The 21,538-nt window shown below is 45.8% G+C and overlaps 3 protein-coding genes across 3 annotated transcripts; 2 read left to right on the forward strand and 1 right to left on the reverse strand.

The window, feature by feature from the left end:
* Positions 1–2,317: 2,317 nt before the first annotated feature.
* Positions 2,318–9,423, forward strand: farsb (phenylalanyl-tRNA synthetase subunit beta). The gene is made up of 17 exons (XM_062472658.1): positions 2,318–2,458; positions 3,023–3,078; positions 3,207–3,361; positions 3,518–3,590; positions 3,890–4,005; positions 4,436–4,586; positions 4,673–4,781; positions 4,875–4,945; positions 5,038–5,099; positions 5,317–5,368; positions 5,474–5,535; positions 5,679–5,883; positions 5,982–6,062; positions 6,169–6,261; positions 6,447–6,564; positions 6,666–6,818; positions 8,802–9,423. Exons 1-17 carry the CDS (start codon positions 2,401–2,403, stop codon positions 8,951–8,953), a joined length of 1,767 nt encoding a protein of 588 aa, XP_062328642.1. The 5' UTR covers positions 2,318–2,400; the 3' UTR covers positions 8,954–9,423.
* Positions 9,424–9,969: 546 nt separating this feature from the next.
* On the reverse strand, positions 9,970–16,933 carry sgpp2 (sphingosine-1-phosphate phosphatase 2). Its single transcript, XM_062472659.1, has 5 exons — positions 16,559–16,933; positions 15,948–16,112; positions 12,669–12,848; positions 11,073–11,162; positions 9,970–10,707 (listed from the first exon to the last, which is right to left on the reverse strand). Exons 1-5 carry the CDS (start codon positions 16,796–16,798, stop codon positions 10,162–10,164), a joined length of 1,221 nt encoding a protein of 406 aa, XP_062328643.1. The 5' UTR covers positions 16,799–16,933; the 3' UTR covers positions 9,970–10,161.
* A 590-nt stretch (positions 16,934–17,523) lies between these two features.
* Positions 17,524–20,672, forward strand: LOC134029571 (E3 ubiquitin-protein ligase RNF182). Its single transcript, XM_062473732.1, has one exon. The coding sequence runs from the start codon at positions 17,952–17,954 to the stop codon at positions 18,702–18,704; it is 753 nt and encodes a 250-aa protein (XP_062329716.1). The 5' UTR covers positions 17,524–17,951; the 3' UTR covers positions 18,705–20,672.
* The last annotated feature ends 866 nt before the right edge of the window (positions 20,673–21,538 follow it).

Raw genomic sequence — 21,538 nt, forward strand, 5'->3', positions numbered from 1 at the left:
GCTTCTCTTTTTTAGCATCTGAGAGCTGTACCTCCCAGGCATAGAAGCAGACACTGGGGACAGAAACCTGACCCACAATCCCCGAGTTCACAAAGACGAGAACGCAAACCATGCACGCCACACGACATTCTCCATCACGTAGGGTACAACGTGACATGACCTTGTTGCACTATTGCTGCTTGGTAACAACGTCCAATCGGGCGTTTTTCCCAAACCTATAGTGAACATTTACTAGACGCTAGGTAGACTTGTTGACTCTTATCTATGTTAATAAGACCCTTGCACCTTCGAATGTAGGTGAGGTTTGTGTGTACAGCTACTCAGTGTATTTGGCTAGGTTGGACAGTCCAGTCCCTATACGCTCATGAAGCACAGAAGAATGGAGGTTTATCCACCATTGAGGGAACCTTGTCAAAAGGTTTTCTGTTGGGCGCCTCCAGGAAGAGACTACCAGTCCTAATCTTCAGAGGCTGCCTCCTCAACCAATCACAATGATCGACCCATTGCCCACTCTCTTGGTTTACAAACACATCTCCAGCTCTTCTTCGAGTGAGAGATGACCTCCTATAGGAGCTGGTACACATACAGTAGATTTAAAACAAAATGTGGTACAGGGATTGGAGGTCCAGTTAATTTAAAATATTCTTACTAGTGTTTGAAACAGGTAGAGCAGTTTGAAGTTCAGTAACAAGTTTATTTGACATTTGTAACAGTACAGATATTATAAGTACATTGGAATTATTTGGTCCTGTTCATCATGACAATCCCTATTGGCCAATCTAAACCTTTAATTAATTTTAAAAACAAATGTTTATACCTAAAATAACTTAGTACAAATCGTACACACACATCACCTTGCATGTGTTTGTCTGTGTGTCTGTGGTTCTATTACAGTATCGAGAACCAGGCACTATATGAAGTCAGCTGTCTTCTTCATGTCCTGGACGTGCAGTGCTACGTGTGACACTGTTTAGATGAGCTGTTTACATTCACCTGGACATATTGGTGCCTGGGTTCTTTGAACTCACATATACCGTTTTTTTCTGATGGCTAAAGCACTATCTATCTAAACTATTAGTATTGGTATTGAATTGGGTAAGCTGGTATGTAAACAACATTTAAGCATTTTCGAAACGTGTTAATTGACTGAACATTCTGTGAAAACAACATGAATTGTGTTACTGGCATGGTCCACAACAGATGTTGTGCTGATTGTGTTTAGAGTTTTGAAAACAGTGCTTAGGCTTATTTCTGTTGTCCACAAAACTAACTGTCTACCTACAGTACAGTGTCTGATAGACAGTTTTACATACAGGCTATGAAATCGAAACCGTTTTTTTTTTTTTATACAGATAAAATCTCTTTTAAACAGAGAACATTTCAAATCTCATTGTAGTCTAATGTAGTGTGGGACTGGGTGGTTTAACTGAAGAGGAAGGAGAGACACAAATGAGAGGAAACAAAAGAGTATCCCAGTACTACAGTAAAATGAATATGAGATCACAGTTGTTGCAATCCGACCATTGACCATGGATGGCAGTGGTCAAGCAGAATCCACTCGTCTTGTCCTTTCCATTCTCTTCTCCTCAGCCAAAGAGCCAGCTGCTGCCACACTGACCTCTACCAAGCAATGTCACTTCAAATCCAATCAAATCTTATTTGTACATCTGTTTTTATCATCAGTATGAGACCAATATCCAAGCTGCAACTTCAAACAAGATCAAACAACAAAAGTATGGTCACACTCCTCACTGGTTAAACACCACACAGACACAGACACAGACACAGACACAGACACACACACACACACACACACACACACACACACGCACATACACAACACCCCACAGCCAGAATAAGTTCGCTAGGGACTACTGAAGGGTTAATTTAAATGTGAGTAGGGATGAGGTCAACTGTCATGACATTTTCTGAGCTAGCTCTGATTGGTTAACTACAGATGGAGATAACAGTCCCATTTTCTGTCATTGCTGCACCATCTTGTGGTATAAACCCGTCCAGTAATACAGTAAAGCAGACCTAGTCTAAAGTAGCCTTGGACTCAAACCTTAATGGATGAAACAGATGTTGAGCTAAAACATGAGCCAATCAACGGTAACATTTTCAGCACCACAATATTTCTTATTTTGCAAGCAAGATTATTGCCTAGGTGTTTAAATTCTAACTGGCGTAACATTCTCTGTATTTTTTTTCCTAGTAAACACATTTATATATACACATGACTATATATTTAAACGTGTATAAATAATTATAAACGATGAATTATAAATAAATATAATTCACCACAGGCAAAATCTTAGACAGCTGTTCCCGGCTTGTTGGGGTCCTTACAGACGAGAAGTATTAGCGGCTAGCAGTGGACAGTCAGTAGCAACTAACATCATGCCGACTGTCAGCGTTAAAAGAGATCTTCTCTTTGAGGCTTTGGGCAGAACTTACAGTAAGTAGACATGTTTGTGCCTATTGTAATGGAAACTCAGTCTGTCTTACGGATCTCTTGGTCTGTTAGAGTGTTGAAGATAGTTAGCGACATGTGCTATCTTAGCTAGCTGGCTAGCTAATAGTATCAGTATAAACTGCTACTCGCTAGCTAGCTCACTGCATCCTGAATGCAGTTTTCTCTGTTTAGTTCATTTTAATGAAATGTTCTCATTGCTAGTATTGATTTTCTATCATTTGGCTGTACAGTGAATGAAAAGTTGCTCTGACAGCTGTCTGCGAAACTAGTCTGTAGTCTAATTTCAGGGCTATTGCATCATTTCCTTGCAGCAGCAAAGCTGTAGCTAGCTAGCCTGTAATGCTAGATTAATATGAGTGATGACTACTGTCAATCACTTCACCAAGGAATTATTTTAGGAACAAGTCCCTTAAGGTTGACCCTAGAATGTATAGTATAGATGACTAGTAGTAGCCATATTGGTTGATGATCCAATACTATTTAGAAATCAATTTATTAAATAAGATGAATAGTAACAGAATACATTCTCTTTCCTTCTTTTTGTAGCTGACGAACAGTTCGATGAGCTATGTTTCGAGTTTGGTCTGGAGCTCGATGAAATTGTAAGTGTAAATTAATAAAGCTAGACCTCACAGTTCAATTATCACAACTCGGTTACTTAATGCACACTTTGCACATTTGATGATTTAGTGTAGCTGGTGAGTTGCCTGAATCCTTTCTCCTCTTCCAGACCTCGGAGAAGGACATCATCAGCCGTGAGCAGGGGGACGCCAAGGCGGAGGGCGCGTCGGATGTTATCCTGTACAAGATAGACGTCCCAGCTAACCGCTATGACCTGCTGTGTTTGGAAGGGCTCGTCAGAGGCCTGCAGGTGTTCATGAAAAGGTGCGTCAAAGACCAGAAGAAACAGATTAGCATTTCCCCTTGTTGTTTTGTGTTAGCCTAAAATGCTAACTAATATTATTGTGTTAAAGTTGGTCACTTTCTCATTGATTCCTGTGTGTGTGTGTGTGTGTGTTTTCCGGCTGGCCCGCCCTCCAGGATCGAAGCCCCTCGTTACAGACGTGTGAGTCCAGCCAGCGGTGAGCCCCAAAGGCTGCTCATCACAGAGGAGGTGGGTGGAGTCAGGGGCACAGCTCAGGAATGACACATCAGTCCAAAATAAACAGATTTAAAGGTGTATTCTGCTGAGGTTAACATACATTTATTAGTAGTCGTGGTAATAATAGTAGGCTCCATTATTATTAGACACTAGCTACCATTATTAGACACTACCTAAGCATCCACATATATTTCACATTGGTTTTTGTGTCACCTTCAAAATGGTTGAATTTTAATTTAAAGAATGACAAGGGTAGATTCATATTGCTAAGGTCTGAATCAGATGTGTTGCCCTCTCTGTTGGCCGTCCAGACTGCAGCGGTGCGCCCCCACGCCGTGGCCGCAGTGCTGCGCAACATCACCTTCACCAAGGAGCGCTACGGCAGCTTCATCGAGCTGCAGGAGAAGCTGCACCAGAACGTCTGCAGGTCAGCCTTACGCATGCACACACACACACACACACACACACACACACACACACACACACACACCCCACAGCCAGAAGACGTTTGTTAGGGACTACTGAGGGATTCATTTCAATGGGAGTAGGGATGAGGTCCACTGTCAATATATTTTCTGAGCTAGCTCCGGTTGCACCAGATGACGACCCCTTATAGTTAACCCACCAGCCCCCCACCTCCAGGCTCACAGCAACTGACCTGCAACTTCAAGTGACAAGCTTCCAAAATCCACAAAACACTGTCAAGCCACCTGGACTTTGATTACGGCATTAGAAGAAGCTGTCTTCTAAGGAGCCATATTGTATGGATGTTGTGATGAATTGAGGTTCAACATAGTCTGTTCCCCGGTCTACGTGTTAACAGTTATTAAGCAGGGTTTTTTTTTGGGGGGGGGCAGAAAAAGGACACTGGTAGCCATCGGAACTCACGATCTTGACACCCTCTCCGGTCCCTTCACCTACACTGCCAAACCTCCTGGGGACATCCGCTTCAAACCCCTCAACCAGACCAAGGAATACACCGCCACCGAACTCATGAGCCTTTACAAGGTGAGCAGCAATTGGGTGAGCGTCTGTAAGATGACTTGTAATTGGCTTGAGAGGCTTTAAATAGTATATTTTTTTGCCTCTTGCAGGCGGACAGCCACATGAAACACTACCTGCACATAATTGAAGACAAGCCCGTATACCCCGTCATCTATGACAGCAATGGCGTTGTCCTGTCTATGCCTCCCATTATCAACGGTTAGCACACATGCCACACGTACACATGAGATGGAAGCACGCTACCTGCTTGAGAAATGTATTAACAAAACGAATATGTTCGTTCTCTTTCAGGAGACCATTCCAAAATCTCTCTAAACACAAAGAATGTTTTCATCGAGTGCACAGCCACAGATCTCACCAAGGTGAAGTTGGGGAGGGGGGATACAACGACCATGTTTATCATTGTGTTTATTTAAAGGGACTTGTCCTAATGTTTATTCACTTTTATTCACAGGCAAAAATTGTGTTGGACATGGTTGTGACAATGTTCTGTGAATATTGCGCCGAACCATTCACGTGAGTCAACTTTCAAAATGCAGTTTGGCTCTAAGTTCCTGCACTGCATTTAAACGGCATTGAACTCAATGTGTGACTTGAAGAAGAGGAAAAAAATCTCACTCTTGCATTCATCGCTTGCTCCCCTTCTTTCTCCTCTTCTCTCTCACACCTGCCCCTTCTGTTTTTCTCTGTCTCTCTCTCTATCTTTGTCTCTCTCTGTCTCTCTCTGTCTCAGGGTGGAGGAGGCTGAGGTGGTCTATGCTGACGGCAGGGCCTGCATGTACCCGGTAAGGTCCACACTGTAGGGAACCACTTAGAACACAGCCTTATTAACCACAGGTTTACACCGTGTGCTTTTCCGTCAAACTCATCATGCGTCATTGGGTCTTCAGGAGCTGGCTTACAGGAAGGAAAGGATATCTGGAGATTTCATCAACCGCAAAGTGGGCATCAAGTGAGTGAAATAGGAGTGTGCAAAAGTTTGAAATATTAATATTTAAATATTACGATTGGAACACCTTGTATAACGGGGACTCTCTCTCTCCCTCTCACACTGTCTCTCTCACACTCTCTCTCTCCCCCCCCCCCCCCTTCCAGTGAGACAACAGAGAGCATCGCCCAGCTGCTGACCCGGATGTGCCTGCTCTCGGAGGTCACGGGCGATGGCGAGATCGAGGTGGAGATCCCACCCACCCGCTCCGACGTCATCCACGCGTGTGACATCATGGAGGACGCCGCCATGGCGTACGGCTTCAACAACATTGTCCGCACCACGCCACGCACCTACACCGTAGCCAATCAGGTGAGAGAGGGGGGAGCCTGCGGGTGCCTGTATGTGTGTGGATTGGGATTGTGGTATTGTGCGTATTCATGTACATGGGCTTGCTCTGGTGTGTTTAGCTTCCAATCAACAAACTGACAGAGTTGCTGAGGCAGGACCTGGCTAATGCTGGATTCACCGAAGCTCTCACCTTTGCCCTGGTAAAGACCCCCACCACACACACACACACACACACACTCTACACAGTCAGTTTCTCTTTATTCCACTCTGAAATCCGCTCCTCTCTCCGTCTCCATTCTTTTGCAGTGTTCACAAGAGGACATCTCCGACAAGTTGGGGAAGAAGATCAGTGAGACCAATGCAGCACACATCGCCAACCCCAAGACCGCTGAGTTCCAGGTGAGACACACAGCGGCTCAACTTGCCTGTCGTGTCCTTCCCCATGTGGTTGGGATGAAGTTCTACAGGGAATTCTGGAATTCCCTGTCATTCAGGGTTGTCTCCCTAGAGGGCGCGCAATAATGCCGCACGAGTCAGATGCCGGGCCTGTCGTTAACTGCGTCTCTCTCTCTCTCGTCCACCAGGTGGCGCGCACCACCCTCCTGTCAGGCCTGCTGAAGACCCTGGCTGCCAACAGGAAGATGCCTCTGCCCCTCAAGCTGTTTGAGATCTCTGATGTGGTGCTGAAAGATGAAACCAAAGGTGTGTGTGTGTGTGCCTCCTGTGTTCTTGCAACCCCTGCGACACTCACAAGGCCTCTGAGTGTGTCCTGACCTCTGCTCCTCCTCATGCTCTTCACCCAGACGTGGGCGCCAGGAACAACCGGCGCCTGTGTGCCGTCTACTATAACAAGAGCCCCGGGTTCGAGGTGATCCACGGGCTGCTGGACCGGGTCATGCAGCTGCTGGAGGTCCTGCCGGGCCAGGACCAGGGCTACCACATCCAGGCAGCGGACGGTGAGGACACCCACACACACACACACACACACACACAGATTTCTAACAATAGTATGGCCCCCCTCGTGCTGTTAAATAGCTTTTGCCTCTGGGCTAGTTTCCCACGTAGCAGTTGAATGTCCGGAGGTCTGTCTCGTAAAGAGCTTTAGTGTTCAGGAGGCTCTGAAGGGGCACTGTGTTGGAACAGGTCCCTGCTCCCAGCCTATTGTCTCAATAAGGACACCGATGTGTCTCGACATGTCCGAGCATATACTACACACCTATTGCTGCGGTTATCTTCCAAGACGTAGATATATCGACAGTAACGTTTTGTTAGCTTGCTTTTATAAGACAACAGGGTTTCCCTATTGAATAGACCAGCACATATTTGGGGGTGTGATACGTAAGAAACAAAATGTCCATGGAGTGGTGATGTCAGAACTTCAGAGTCCCCCTTCTCCCTTCCTCCCCACCCCTCCCTTCTCCCCCTTCATCTCCTTCCCTCTCTCCAAGGTCACACCACAGTCAGGCTGGAGTTCTGGTGTCCCCTCCTCAGACACAAGCTAATCAATGGGCTTGGGTATCACAGAACAAGAGCGAGGGAGGGAGGGCTGAAGAGAGGGGGAGAGAGAGGGGGAGAGAGAGAGAGAGGGAAGGGGAAAGTAGGAAGGAAAGGAAGGAAGGTGTGAGAGGGCTCGGGGAAGGAGGGTGAGAGACAGAAGGGGTGGGGGTGGGGGTGGGGTGCAGGGAGTGTGCAGGGTCTGCAGTGAGAGGCTGCATGTGAGTCACGTCCTCTACTGCAGCAGAGAGGAAACACGCGCTCGCACAACGGCAGACTTGGCCCGCTCCTTTGCACTCGCACACACCCGCACCCTTCTTTTCCGTAGCGCGCTCACACGGGCACTTAGGCCATGAAGTGTGCACACACACACACACACACACGCTCATTCCCAGAACACACTTATCACTCTCAAACACACTCAGGAGCCTTCACGCACCATTAGCACCATATGTCAGTGTCCTTGACCCTGACACAGGGTCATTGCTCCTAAGAGGTCACCTGTGCATCCCTGTCCCAGCACTCCCTCTACACACACGCACATCCCCCAGGACATGCACACCAGGAGGGTGAAATGGCAATGTTCCCCCTGCTCCTTTCCCACCCACCCTCACTGTATCTGCCACCCAGGCTAGAGTGAGCCTGGCTGGGCAGGGAGGGGGGTGGGGGGGGGGGTGCAGGACTGGAGCTCTGATGGAGAGTGGCTGGGAGACCCGCAGAGGGAATAGCCAAGCTGTCACTGAGAGCCTCCCCAACACACACAGACACACACCTTCTCTCTGTTTCTCAAGGGCAACTACAGAGCTAAGAGGCTGAGGGAAGAGGCTGAGGGGATTAGAGGGAGGAAGGAGCCTTTTAAGAAACAGATGCCCAGGTTTCACTTAACAACTGTGTCAAATGGGAGCTCTTCCCCAGTGCTGTTACAGACCTGCTCATATTGACTCTGTTTACCTTTGGCTGTGGAGATGTGCACAATCCAATTAGGTATTATATACACACACACACACACACACACACACACACACACACACACAGAGAGAGAAGATTACTTTTTGCTTAGTGGAAGATGCCTTCCCATGTGCGCGTGAGCAAACACACACACACACGCAGTAGTCTGAGAATTTTGGACGCATTTCATTTTTCATGGCAATGAGCAAAACATCTGAATGGTGTGCTTGAGTGGGAAGAGGAGATGCACTGGGAGTATAGCACATCGATATACACTGTATCTGGAGTCATGGCAACCTGGAGTCTACAGTTTCCTGTCTGTGTGCTTGTACTGTGGTTTTGTTCCTACCACGTCAGTACGGCTCGAAAGTCATCGCTATCTCTACACATCGTTTGGTCTTATTGTTCAAACATTTGGCTCTCTCAATGACGTGTATCACAGACGGCTGTCTGGCGACTCATCTAACTTGTCGTCCGTCATTGTTTTGGCCCCGCAGACTCCACCTTCTTCCCAGGACGCTGCGCCGAGATCTTTGCGTGCGGGAAGAGCATCGGACGCCTCGGGGTCCTGCACCCTGACGTCATCAACCGCTTCGAGCTCACCATGCCCTGCTCTGCCCTGGACATCGACATCGAGCCCTTCCTGTGACGTCCTCCCCCCGCCCCCCTCTAACACACACACACACACACACACACACTCAAACCTGGTCTGATGAAACTTCAGCAGTTCATGCACTCATCTAATAGTCTCAACTCATGCCCAGTCTGTGATGTCATAACCCAGCCCAGCTCGGCATGGAATGGCACGGCCCAGTCTGGCCCAGTGCAACGTCCACACAAACCTGGCTTCAATCATGAGTTGTCAATATCAGTGAAGAATATGAGTGACCAGTCCTGGACGATTAAGCAGATCTCTGTCAGTTTCGGCCCTAAATTAAGTCCACAGTCGATGGCCCACAAGTTTACAGATAAAATACTCTTGGGGGGGGGGGGGTTATTTAAAAAGAACTAACATCAAGAATTTGTTGGTTGGTATATTGTGATATCAATAGATTATATATGTATGGATATGTTTTTATCACTCACGATCTGTACCGCCATTAAAATGAATGACACATGGCCTGCGACTCATCCTTTGCAGTGCGTCATTTGGGTTAGTCACTCAACTGGGTAAAGGATGATATTAAGTCCAGTGTTCAGGGGTCCTACAACTGTGTACAACTTTGTGTTTTAGGTTCAGTTTTGGGAATTTAGACGTTTTATATCAAGTTAGGATGGCTCTGAAAATACGTGATGTATTCACCCTTCCAAGTGGGTCAAATTGCAGGAAGCAGTAAATATTCAGCAAAGGGGTTTGACTGGTGGATCTGCATTCCTCAAGGCAGACTACAGGACATAGAGACATTTCCAACTGAAGCCACCAAGCTGTGCTTTGGCAGGTTTACAGAATAGGGTTTATTTTCTCTATGACTGCGTCATTAAGATGTAGTTAGGAGCTGTTTTCTGTCAACAGATCGGGTTGTGTGGGGTGAGGCTATCGGCATAAGGTTAGAGGCAGAACTTTGACATGCTGTATGTGTGTAATGCTCTGTCATTCTTATGTAAAGAAGTGACAGTTTTGTAGCATGCACGCTTGCTGAAAGGTTTGTAGCTTGCAGATAAAAGTGCTCTTTTCCTTTGACACTTTTTAGTTAAAAACTTTATTTGTAAAAAAAAAAAAGGCCAGTATAAAACATCATTACAGGTATAATATAGTCCCCTTAAAAACTGTATATTCTTGTTACACAGTGATAAATATATGGTACTTTTTTATAACAAACTATCTAGAAGCTGTTTTGTAAGGTCTCTAAACTAGTGTCATAGCAACCTTAGCAGTATAAAAACCCTATTGACCACAATGCTGTTCACCAGGCCGACCAAAGTGTAGGTGACAAATTTATACGGAACTTCGATTTCTTTTCTTCTTCTGGCTTCTCTGTCGTTAACAGCCACTCTGTACCATGAACACAGCACCCTCAAACTCACTGTTTTCGCTGCTTGGCGTGTGACGACCAATGCAGCCACGCCCAGCGTGAAACGGGCGGTGCCCATTGCCAGGCCAGCTAGGGTCAGGGAGGGCAGGGGTACGGGCAAAACCCCCTGGGGTTCAAAAGTCTCCCCCAGCTGCTCATTGACCCAGTAACCCACAGAGCAGCCAGCGGCCGATCCAAAGATGGTGGTGGTGTCCCCCCGTGTGGTGCTGTAATGGTCCAGCTCGGGGTATGTGTAGCACAGGAACAGAGGCAGTGCCAACGCTATGACGGGGGAGAACGGGCTGGTGAGCTGGAGAACTTCGAAGGTTTCCCAATATGGGTAGGTGATCAGCATCACCCCAGCAGAGATCAGGACACCACAGATCACATCCTAAACCCAGAAAGGGAGTCACACATTACCACCGGAATACCATGACGTTGCTCTGAGTATAACTAGATACTATCCACAAACAACTAAACACTACCCAATAGAAACTATCCACAGTTAACATAACCAAACGAATGAAAGAAGAATATTGAGCACTGTGTTCTCAGGACACTTCTAACCCAGTTTTCCTTCAGCCCAGACCCTGATGTCATCTCTCTGTGGAGTGGATGTCAAAATAGGTGGTGGGTTGCCCTGCTTTAGACTTCCAGCCCGCCAGCCAGACATAGCATGAATAATAAATCCGCCATGGGCTTGAATGTTTCATCCAGTTGTCTATGGAGAGCAGAGGAGAGAGAGAGGGGACTCACCAGAGCTGAGTGCATGCCGGTGTAGAGGCGGCTCAGACACACCAGTCCAGACAGCACCACTGCCACCAGCAGACCCACCTCAAACTGGAACTGGGACACACCACACACACACAAAGACATTTCCTAGGATATCCTCCATTTCATCCTAAACTCAAAACATCTCTCTTTTCCTTTTTTAGACAATTAAATATCCCTACTTTTGTTTCTGGGATCAAGCCATCCATTAATCAAGCCCCTCAAGCTAAGGCCACTACATCTTCTGTGTGCCAATCCTTTATTAGACCGGTTTGATGCATGGACTGTCTCCAGGCCATCCCTCCTTTTTACTCATCTGTCCGTCCATCTCCCCTTCCCTGATCCCTCCTTTTCTATCATCCACCTATTGGTGGTTTTGTCTTCCCTCCATTTCAATGACAGTGAGAGGAGAGTGTGTGTTTATTCATTGACCCTCCCCCCTCCCTCCCCCCCCCCCCCTCCATCCCTCCTTCTCTCTCTCTTTCCCTGTGTCTGTTCCTGTCTTTGCAGCTGGAAGCCTTTTCAGAGAGAGAGTTCATGAAGGGAGGCCCTCGAAATGGGCACAAAGGATCCTGGGGTGGAGAGGGGGCGCTGTGTGATTGACTGTCCTGACCTTTGACACCCCTGCTGCTTAAAAAACCTAAAAGTCGCCCCGAGGCCTTTTCAGACCACTGTTGAAGTTTACTACAGATCTATAGGTGTTTGTTTCCATTCACAGACTCATGTCAGTGGAGTTTCTGTGGAGTGAATTCACTGTATTTGGGATGTGTCTTTTGTCTCGAAGTTGAAAATATTCAAGTTGGGGTTGTGAGAAATGAGGTTGAACTGGAATGGAGTGAAAGTCTCATTTAGGAGACAACTCTGTGATTAAGTCAAATGCAGTGTTTGGGTCACTTCTTGAGTTCTCTGCTGTTGGCCCAGAGACAGAGAAAGGAAGGAGTGAGAGGGAGGAAGAGATGGGGAAGGAAAGCAAGAAAAAGACAAGGAAAGATAGAAAAAGAGGGAGATACAGAGAGTAAAACAGAATGAGAGAGAGGGAGATGGAAGGACAGAGAAATTGAACTAGAGAGAGAGAGTGACAGTCATTTACTCAAGACAGTCTATCAGAGGAACAAACAGCAGCTGGGTGGGTGTGGCTAATGGTGACTGATGATGACTGGCGACTCCGCCCCTCCCAGTTCATTGTCCAACTGGTCAGCTAGGACTCAAGTAAGACAGCATTGACACACCCTCCTCCTCTATGAAGGGAAAGCCATCCTTCTCGCTGTTTTAGAAGATTTAAGTGGACTGTCCTCTATGTAGTCTTAAAGTTAAAACCTCAACCTACCATTAAAACGTGTACATACATCCACTGCAAGACTGTGTTATCCTACTCAACTAGAGCCCAGATAAACGGACAAAACAGAAACGTGCAGGCCTCAAACACTGGGGCAAAACCCTCCCAAGCTACGTCAACCCCACTGGCACCACAACAAGAGCCAACCAGTAACCCTGAAGCTGCGGTGGACATTTCACTGTTTCCTGGAGAGCTGGAAACGCCAGATGATGTTTTGGAGTGCGTGAGTGTGCGTTCCCACCTACCTGCACCCTGGACGGGGCACTGAGCAGCAGGGTGAAGAAGATGGACGTGGCGGCGATGGCGTGGGTGGAGGGCAGGCCGTACTCCACGTCCACGCGGCTCTCCAGCTTCACCACGGGGGGCGACAGGGGGCGGGGCAGCTTCAGCACGTCCTTCAGGACCTGGCCGATGTACATCACCAGCTGGGGGGGGGGGGGGCGGGGGGGGGGAGGAGGGATTAAACAGTGGTGAACTGACCATGCATCCTGGCGCCATGTTTTAAATATTCAAATAAGCACTGTGCAGTTAGCAGTAGACTGGAGCCCGACACTCGATATCGGAAAATGTCATCACACACATGATATTCCATGCCTGTATCTCTCCATCTTCTCGGCCACGTGAGCAGAGGAGAAACGAAGAGAACTTCAAAATAAGAGTTCAAAGCCTGAAAGCCTATTCTCCTGCTCTCAGGCGCACCGAGTCTCCTCTAAATAAGTCATCATGGTCCACACCAAAACCGTTCCCCCCGCGAGACTGGGGCTGCTAGAACAGCCTGCATGTAGTTACACAGTAACACAAGCTACGAACCAGGCTGCTCTGCTGAATCTGTCTCCAATTGGAAGTCTGGAGCAAATCTGTGACACACACTATCTTTCTCACAGCCACATACAGTACTCAATCACTCTTCCTCTGTTGCAGAGTCACAGCCACACACACACTACAGACCTGAGCAGATATGGAATTTGTCGTGTGTGTGTGCAGAGACACTGTCTGGGTCATTCTAATTGAGCCATCTCCATAGGGATCCACAGGGGCAGACGTCGCAGACAGGGATTTATTTAGAGCTTGGACCTGTATATTTTATGCGTCTTTAATGGCTGTCGTTGCAAGGGAGTAGTGGGGAGGTATTTTTCAACGGGGAGGCCATGCTGTTAAAATAAGGATAGTAATGTAGATGGAGAGAGAGAGAGAGAGAGAGAGAGAGAGAGAGAGAGGGAGAGGGATAGAGAGAGAGAGAGAGAGAGAGAGAGAGAGAGAGAGAGAGAGAGAGAGAGAGAGAGAGAGAGAGAGAGAGAGAGAGAGAGAGAGAGAGAGAGAGGGAGAGAGAGAGAGAGAGAGACTGAGAAAGAGAGAGTTATTTCTGTTGTCATGGACATAGTGTGGGATTGGGTAATGGGTGAGTGTTACCATGGCAAACGAGAGATAAAATTGTTCTCTGATTTTTATCCTCATAGTGAGCATAGCAAGCCGTAATGATCAAATAGAATCAGAAAGAAAGCGATAAAGACAGTGAGATGTGTGTGTGCATGTACTTTACATGAATATATACTGTAAGAGAAAGAGAGAGAGAAAGAGAAAAAGAGAGAGAGAGAGAGAGAGAGAAAGAGAGAGAGAATGAGAGAGAGAAAGAGAGAGAGAAAGAGAGAGAGAGAGAGAGAGAGAGAGAGAGAGAGAGAGAGAGAGAGAGAGAGAGAGAGAGAGAGAGAGAGAGAGAGAGAGAGAGAGAAAAGAGCCTTGTGTCTCTTTCATAACCAGCATGTTACGTTGGCTTTAGTTTCTCTTTTTTTGATCACACGTACTGAAGTTGGTTCAGCCTTCCTTTACTTTAATGATGTCAATCGTTGACAACCGCAATATTAGCTTATCCTGCTGTTGTACATTCGGGCACTGGCACACAGACAGCAACAAGGCGGAAATGAAGGAAATCTTTATGGGAGATGAAGGAAAGTTTCTAGGCGATATTGCTGGCTTAGCCCAGGACACAGTGAATGGCCATGGAGAGAGAAACTTCCCATGAATGCGTGTATTGATCGAGCTCAGAATGTGTTTGGACTTTGGTCTGTCAACAAATATAGTGTGGGAGAGGGTGTGAGTGTGTTTGTGTATGTATCTCATCATGTCTAATAAGTGTGTCATTCAGCTCGTACGGCATTTTTGGTTTGTCAAATGTAATTCAAAGGTTAACTGTTTAATTAGGCTGTTGACTTAACAGTGTGTTTACGTTATTAAGAAGAAAAATTGGCCAACTCAATTCTTACATTCAGTGAGTGCTCCAGTATAGAGGTTGTTATCGCATGTATTTTAGGACTTTTTCAGCATTAAAGGGAAGTGTATGTGTTTGTTTGTATGTGAGTCAGAGGGAGAGAAAGCTTCTGTGTTTGTGAGTGGCTCAGTGTGCGTGTGTGTAAAGGCATGGTGTGAACTCTAGATAACTTCATCTCCACAATAGGGAACAGGGCTTTAGAAGTGCAATACAATTTACCCCGGGGCCAGACAGGCCAAATGGGCCTATGGAGGGGACAACCTCAAAGCAATGAGGAGGTCAATAAACCAGCCTGGCGAGACTTGGAAGTGCAGAATGGACAACTGAGCTTGTAATGTCTAACTCAGAGTAATTACAGCCTGCCTCTGGCCACTGTGTGTGTGTGTGGGTGTATGTGTGTGTGTGGGTGTGTGTGTGTGTGTGTGTGTGGGTGTGTGGAAGAGAGCCAGTGTTGAATCATAAGTGTCTGAAGACCCCCTGAGGGCCATAATAAGGGGTTCAGTCAGAGGACACATGCCACGCACTGGAGGAGAGGACAGGCATGCAGGGCACACAAACACACTGACACTATGTGTGTGTGTGTTTGTAATTTCGTCAAAATGCAGTTGTCAAAATTCTAAGTGTGTGCCGTGCACGTGGGCTACCATTCACTGGACAGATGTAGAACCTGGATGTGTGAGCTTGTCAAGTCCTCTTTCCAATCATGAGACCGGACCCCTTGAAAACTAGACTTTGTCATCATGAGTTCTAAGTGTTCAGGCTTGACCCCCTCGTGTTCCCTCCTCCTATTTGGGGCTCCGGTCAGCCTGGCTGGGCCTGGATCTCATGGTCTGGGAGGGTTGTGTTAGAGACAGGTCACCCAGGGCAGAGGGGGTGGGGGGTGGGTGTGTTCAGGGCAGGATGAAAGAATGTGTGGGTCTAACGAGGAGAGGGGGAGGGGGGGGTGGGGGGACTCCATTGTCACACAGACAGTGACGTGACGTGGAGGTTGTGTTCTACAGAGGTGGCTGTCTGTGACCTCCCGCACGCACGCACACACACACACGATCAACAAAACACGTATTCGTTTGAGCACGCACACACAGTGGCACACACTCAAACACCAAACACATTCTGATACACACACACACTTCAGTGTTGCAGGTAATGCAATTTGATCATTGCCGCCGGAGACTGTGCTAATCCCCACTAAGGAAGTTTAGAAGGCCTCTTTATCTAACAGGATGCACTGGGACTGGCTGAGAAGCCTGTGACTTACAGCCCACATGTTGACAAGGCGTCGGCACAGGAAGGGGTCCAGGTTCCAGTGGAGGCAGGGCAAGAAGGTGATGTAGAAGATTTCATGTCCTAGACTCGCCGAAACCAGGAAGAGGATATGGAGCAACCAGTTCCGGACCTCGTATCCCTGCTGCAGGACCTGGGCCTGTGGTGTGTACAGTAACACAATGATGACCCATGGTATACAGTAACACAATAATGACACATGGTTAGGGTGACTAACAGTAACACAGTAAAATACCTTCATTAGAGGCGGAGTCGACTGTCTATGATTAATTATATTTAGCTTTTCTAGGCTATAGAGTGACAATTGTTCATTCCTAAAGTCTCCAGTGTTGCTTTGTCTAGGAATGAGTTTCAAGTTTTGAAGATTCTGAGCTGCATTCTCAGAATCAAGCAAGCTCATTGAGTTGGCCTCTAATACAAGCTGCCTTTTTTGCTTTTGCCTAATGACAAATGTGAAACGACATTTAAATGAATGTAAAAGCGGAGACACCTGATCTGTCTTCAGACATGACACCCAACAAGAAAAGCCAGTTGTTGTCTACTTTGTCATATTCTGTCACTCATTTCTAGCAGAACGTCACTTACATTAGAGGTAAATTCATTTTTCTCGAATTCGTCATTTGAATTATTGTCCAATTTTTCTTTGGTTATAACAGAGTGTCCATTGAGCCTTCTGCAACGCTTTCGCACGTGTATCTCTGTATCATCCGTGTCTTGAAGTGGGTTATCCGTCTTTGGGTGAGCTTCGACGAGGAACAAACCGCATCTTCTCTGGAACTTTGCGACAAGTTCGGAATCATACAAGTATGCGACAATTTCACACATGGTAACTTAACTAAACTAGGTGTTTCAGAATAACATACTCTAGTCTAGGTCTCGTTTATGACAGTTGTCTGCCCAGCGCCCTCCCACTGAAGTAAAAAGCGCCGTACAGGTGAGGTCTGACAGGTGTGTGAGAGACGCACATGACTTCGTCGTAACGCCCGCCCTTTTATGAGACCTGGACATTCCTGTTAGGGTGTGTGCCTTTGTGAATAAGTAAGGGACGCTGGTTTGTACCTTTTCCACACATTAAATGTCAGTCGTGCCACATATTCTATCTTGCCTATCTTTATAGAGGTAACTGGCTATTTGCTATTGTGTGTCTATTTTGTAATCGATTCGTCAGTTTGAAAAATGAGTTTTTCGTTTTCGGCTTTGTGGAAAGGTCAAAGTTCAATTGTTAAACTGTGACGTGCGATAGGCCTATAGGCCTTTTAGGCATAACACAGTACATTTTTCATTTAAATAACTAATTTAGGCTAATTTAGGCCACATTAATCTAAAAGAATAGTCCTTACATAGCATAGACCTAGCCTTTATGTAGGCTATGTAGGCCTATATGATATAAATTGAAAATAATGTACTAGGCTATAGGCTATTGTACATCACAGTTGAGTTCAATGTTGACCTTGTAATTTGACCTAAACCGCTTTGATTTAATTAGCGCACCCTTTTGTGTATGTGACGTTAGTGTGATGGCGACAGTCAGAGCATGAGACCTTAACTTCTCCCATTTCTCTGAACGGAAAACAATGTTTCTCTCTACCGGGGTGAATTTTGGTCAATCGGTAAACAACGCGCGTGATCTATGTGCCGACCGCCGCCTCCTTGTCTTGGTGCGCCTCTTTGCTGGATGTGCACAGATCACTTCGCTGGATTAACCTCGCACTGAAGTCGCATTACATCACCGAATCCCACTCCCGAAGCGTAAAATGAGAACCGTTGAATATTTTAAGGGAGGATCCGAAAATTAAAGCCACGGGAGAGATGCCACAGCTGGATTTTTACAACGGGACGTCGTGAGGATTTTGGAAAATATAGTCTAGCCTATCAACAAAGTAGACAATTCAACGGAGAGCTAACGCTTTTGTTAACGGGGGCGTGCACCGTCATCAGCATCAGTCTGTCCTCTCCTTTGTGTTTACGGAGAATGTGAATGGCGAAAGATGACATGGCAGAGGTAGACTTGGCATCAAACGGAGCAGAGCCCCCGGGCGTGGCGACAGCATTCCCCTACGAGGAGTATGAATGCAAAATTTGTTACAATTATTTCGACCTTGACCGTCGCGCTCCCAAGATATTGGAATGCTTGCACACATTTTGCGAGGAGTGCTTGAACACGCTCCACCTCCGTGAAGAGCGTCCATGGCGCGTAAGCTGTCCTATTTGTCGCCACAGGACGCCCGTACCCGACTATCGGATACAGAACCTGCCCAACAATACAAAAGTGACGGAAGATTTTCCGCTCTACATTGACTCAGACCCCTTGCCTCAAGATGCTTTGCCCCCGTATCCTCCACCATTGCACCCCGCGCTAGTCGCGCTCAGACGTGAGGAAACGGGGGCGTCAACGAGTCAAGCGACCCCGTCCACGACCGTGTCCACCGCCACAACCCTTTCGCAGGACTCCGTGCGCTACGACAGCTGTCAAAGTTGTAAACGAGTGGCGTTAACCACAGGTTGCGTGTGCGTGATATTCTCTTTTCTGTCCATGTTAGTTCTGCTGTTCATGGGTTTAATCTTCGTCCACAGCCCACCCTCGCCAGCAGGACCTATCTGCCTGTCGATAGCCAGTATTTTAGCCATGATTTCGGTGGTCGTCACGTGGCTTATCTGCTGGTTAAAATACCGACCGGATCACGAGACAGGCCGATCCTCTGCCACCAGTAATTCCCGGAGAAACGCCTGATGATGATAATGATAACGGTGATTATTGTGGTCAGTGGTGTGAGAGATTTATGTACATATATTCTTGTCAACTGACACCCCACTCCCTTTACTTTTTTTGTAATGAAAACATGGCCTTTTAGCAGTATGGCAAACACCTAAAGGGCCTTCATGTGTTCACTGAATAATGGTCTTGCATACAGGCCACCACTGATAGTCATATTATGCACTGTATTGAGAGAGAGGATTTGTGAGTGTAAACCTGACACGATTGACCTCTCTGGATACTCAAATTGGTTTGTATCTGGTTTGCCTGGTTGTGGACTGAATGTGGAGTGCAATGCCAGTACTCTGCCAAAGGATGCCCCTAGCCTATCTCACTATGCCTCTTACTGTATGTTAAGATTCATTCTCTTCTGTATCCCAAGCACTTACTACACTGTACAGCCTATTTCACCATGTCATGTCTATTTATAGTTGAAGGCTTTTGCAGAAATACAAGGGTTATAAGCCTTTAATAATAGTAATAATATATTAATTGTTCAGAAAGCTTTCCTATATAAGTATGGAAATGTAAATAATCTATCAACATATTTGTACATATCTCACATAATTGATGTGATAATTAAATAGGTGTCACTATTTAAATATGCATGTTTAGGTTAAACTGAGAATATAGGTCTAGAACAGGAGAAAAGAGAAAACTGCCTTTATTCATACATTCAAGTCATTGTCTTCACCCGAGTCCTGGGACAAATATTTACAAATGCCTGGGTGCTTGCTTGATTTTGTTTACCCTTGCAATGCAACAAAACCTATGGAAACAGTCTCAATCGAGGCAAATCAAACACACCCGAAAGACAAGTGAATCAACTCGATACACTCGTTTGTCCAGCCCCCCTCTCCTAGCAGTGCTGTCTGATCAAAACCATCCTATAGTCCTCCCTCTCCTGCTCCCTGATCATATTTCGCTCTCCCTCTTCCTCCCTCTTCCTGTCAACTGATATTCCTGGTTCTGACAGAAATAGGAAGGAGCCATCTATATTGGTTTCAGTGAGGGTCCTCATGGGAATATCATGATGCAACATGGAAAACTAGAAATTCTAGAAAAACAAAAATCCTGCCTTTGGTGATGTGTAACTAGGGGAAACAGGCTGGCCAAGAAGTGAACGTGCTCAGTTGTCTCCTTAGGTTCAGCAGTAACCTCATGCACTTCCCAAGTTCAGTGTGTATTTCAAGATGTAACGGTCTGGAGACCACTCTGTGAATACCAATGAAGAAAATAGATTCAGTAATCGGATAGATTTGATCAAACCCTCAGATATATACGTTACTGTATACAGTACAAGTACACTGCAATTAGCTGTTGCTACACTGTGCTACCAAAAACAACCACAGTTTTACACTTACTAAAACTTAAACTGCAGGTAACAAAAATATCCGTAAGTTTTACTTAAAAATGTACATAGAACAATAAAGCTTTATAGCAGTTACTTATGTTTATAAATTCATTTTTTAATCTTTTGCAGTAGGATATTGAGACTGTGGAGGGGAAATAGCACTAAGAAGTCATCTATAGACCACAATCATTATGGCATAGAATACAAAAACCAACATTAAACAGGGCATAGATGGAGATAGGAGGGATCCAAGGTTTATCTCATTTGCACATTACCTGTAACTATGCCTCTCTTTAGGGACTGCAATCTAATCAACAAGTAAGGATGGAACTGTGCTAAACAATCTCCTCCTGCTTTAATCAGTCTGGTTTTCATCAACATTAGAAGATGCACTTTCACCCTTTATTTGAGGTAAAGGGTATCTGACTAGAGTATTATTGTATTTATTTCATAGGAACTAGAATTGTGAGGGTATTGATTTTTATGATGAAATGATTGTTGTCAATTTATCTAAATGTATTTGCACAGAGAACTGTTCTGTATGTGGCGTTTTACATACATAACACATTTCAGTAATAAAGTAAATATTCAATGTGTTGCATGTGTATTGACTTTCTCATTCATGTATTTTTTATTAACATTACATTTTTCACAATAAAACAGGAGACTGTACTACATATGATAAATATGGGGTGCTATGTCAGCTACATCATCATTTGACTCAACTAATGTAACACACTTTGACAGCACTGGCGTCAGACATGCCCTCTAGTGGAAGATCCATCACACTGTCTGAAAGCACTGCTCAACATGTGGGGATCCAAAAACTAGGAATAGTTCATCTCGATTTATCTAAATGTCTGATCTCAAAGTGTATTATTTATTAGCCGAGTAAACGTCTGTAGGTGGCTTATTTTGGTTTGGTTGTTTTTTTTCTGTTTTAAAGTAAATCAGCTGACTGAGTATGCCAGAAAAACTTTATGAACAGGTTAGAAGAACCAACCTATTTCTTTTTTCTTAAGAAACGTTGAGGATTAGCGAAAATCCAAATATGAGCATCAAGGACCTGCATTTACCTGGACAGTATGGTCAGAACCATTAGACATTTTAATTTTTCATCATACATGCTCCCCCATATGACGCCTGTTCACTTGCATGGCATGTTTATGAAATGACTGGTGGCTGAAGCGAGACAAATATTTATAGCTCTTATCTCCAAAATCACTATAATCTATAAAGTATGCGCTAGTCCTGGGAAGACGTTTTGAACTTCTCCCATGTTCTCCCCCTTAGCATTAACTACAACACAGTAGATTCCATGAGTACACACTGGCACTCATGGTAAAACCTCATATGAGTATTTTCACATTAACAGGTCCAGTATTGGGTTACTGGACACACACACACCCACATATTCACCCACCCACACAGTCACACCCACCCACATATTCAAACA

Source organism: Osmerus eperlanus, chromosome 11 (assembly GCF_963692335.1).
Source record: "Osmerus eperlanus chromosome 11, fOsmEpe2.1, whole genome shotgun sequence".
Taxonomy (NCBI): domain Eukaryota; kingdom Metazoa; phylum Chordata; class Actinopteri; order Osmeriformes; family Osmeridae; genus Osmerus; species Osmerus eperlanus.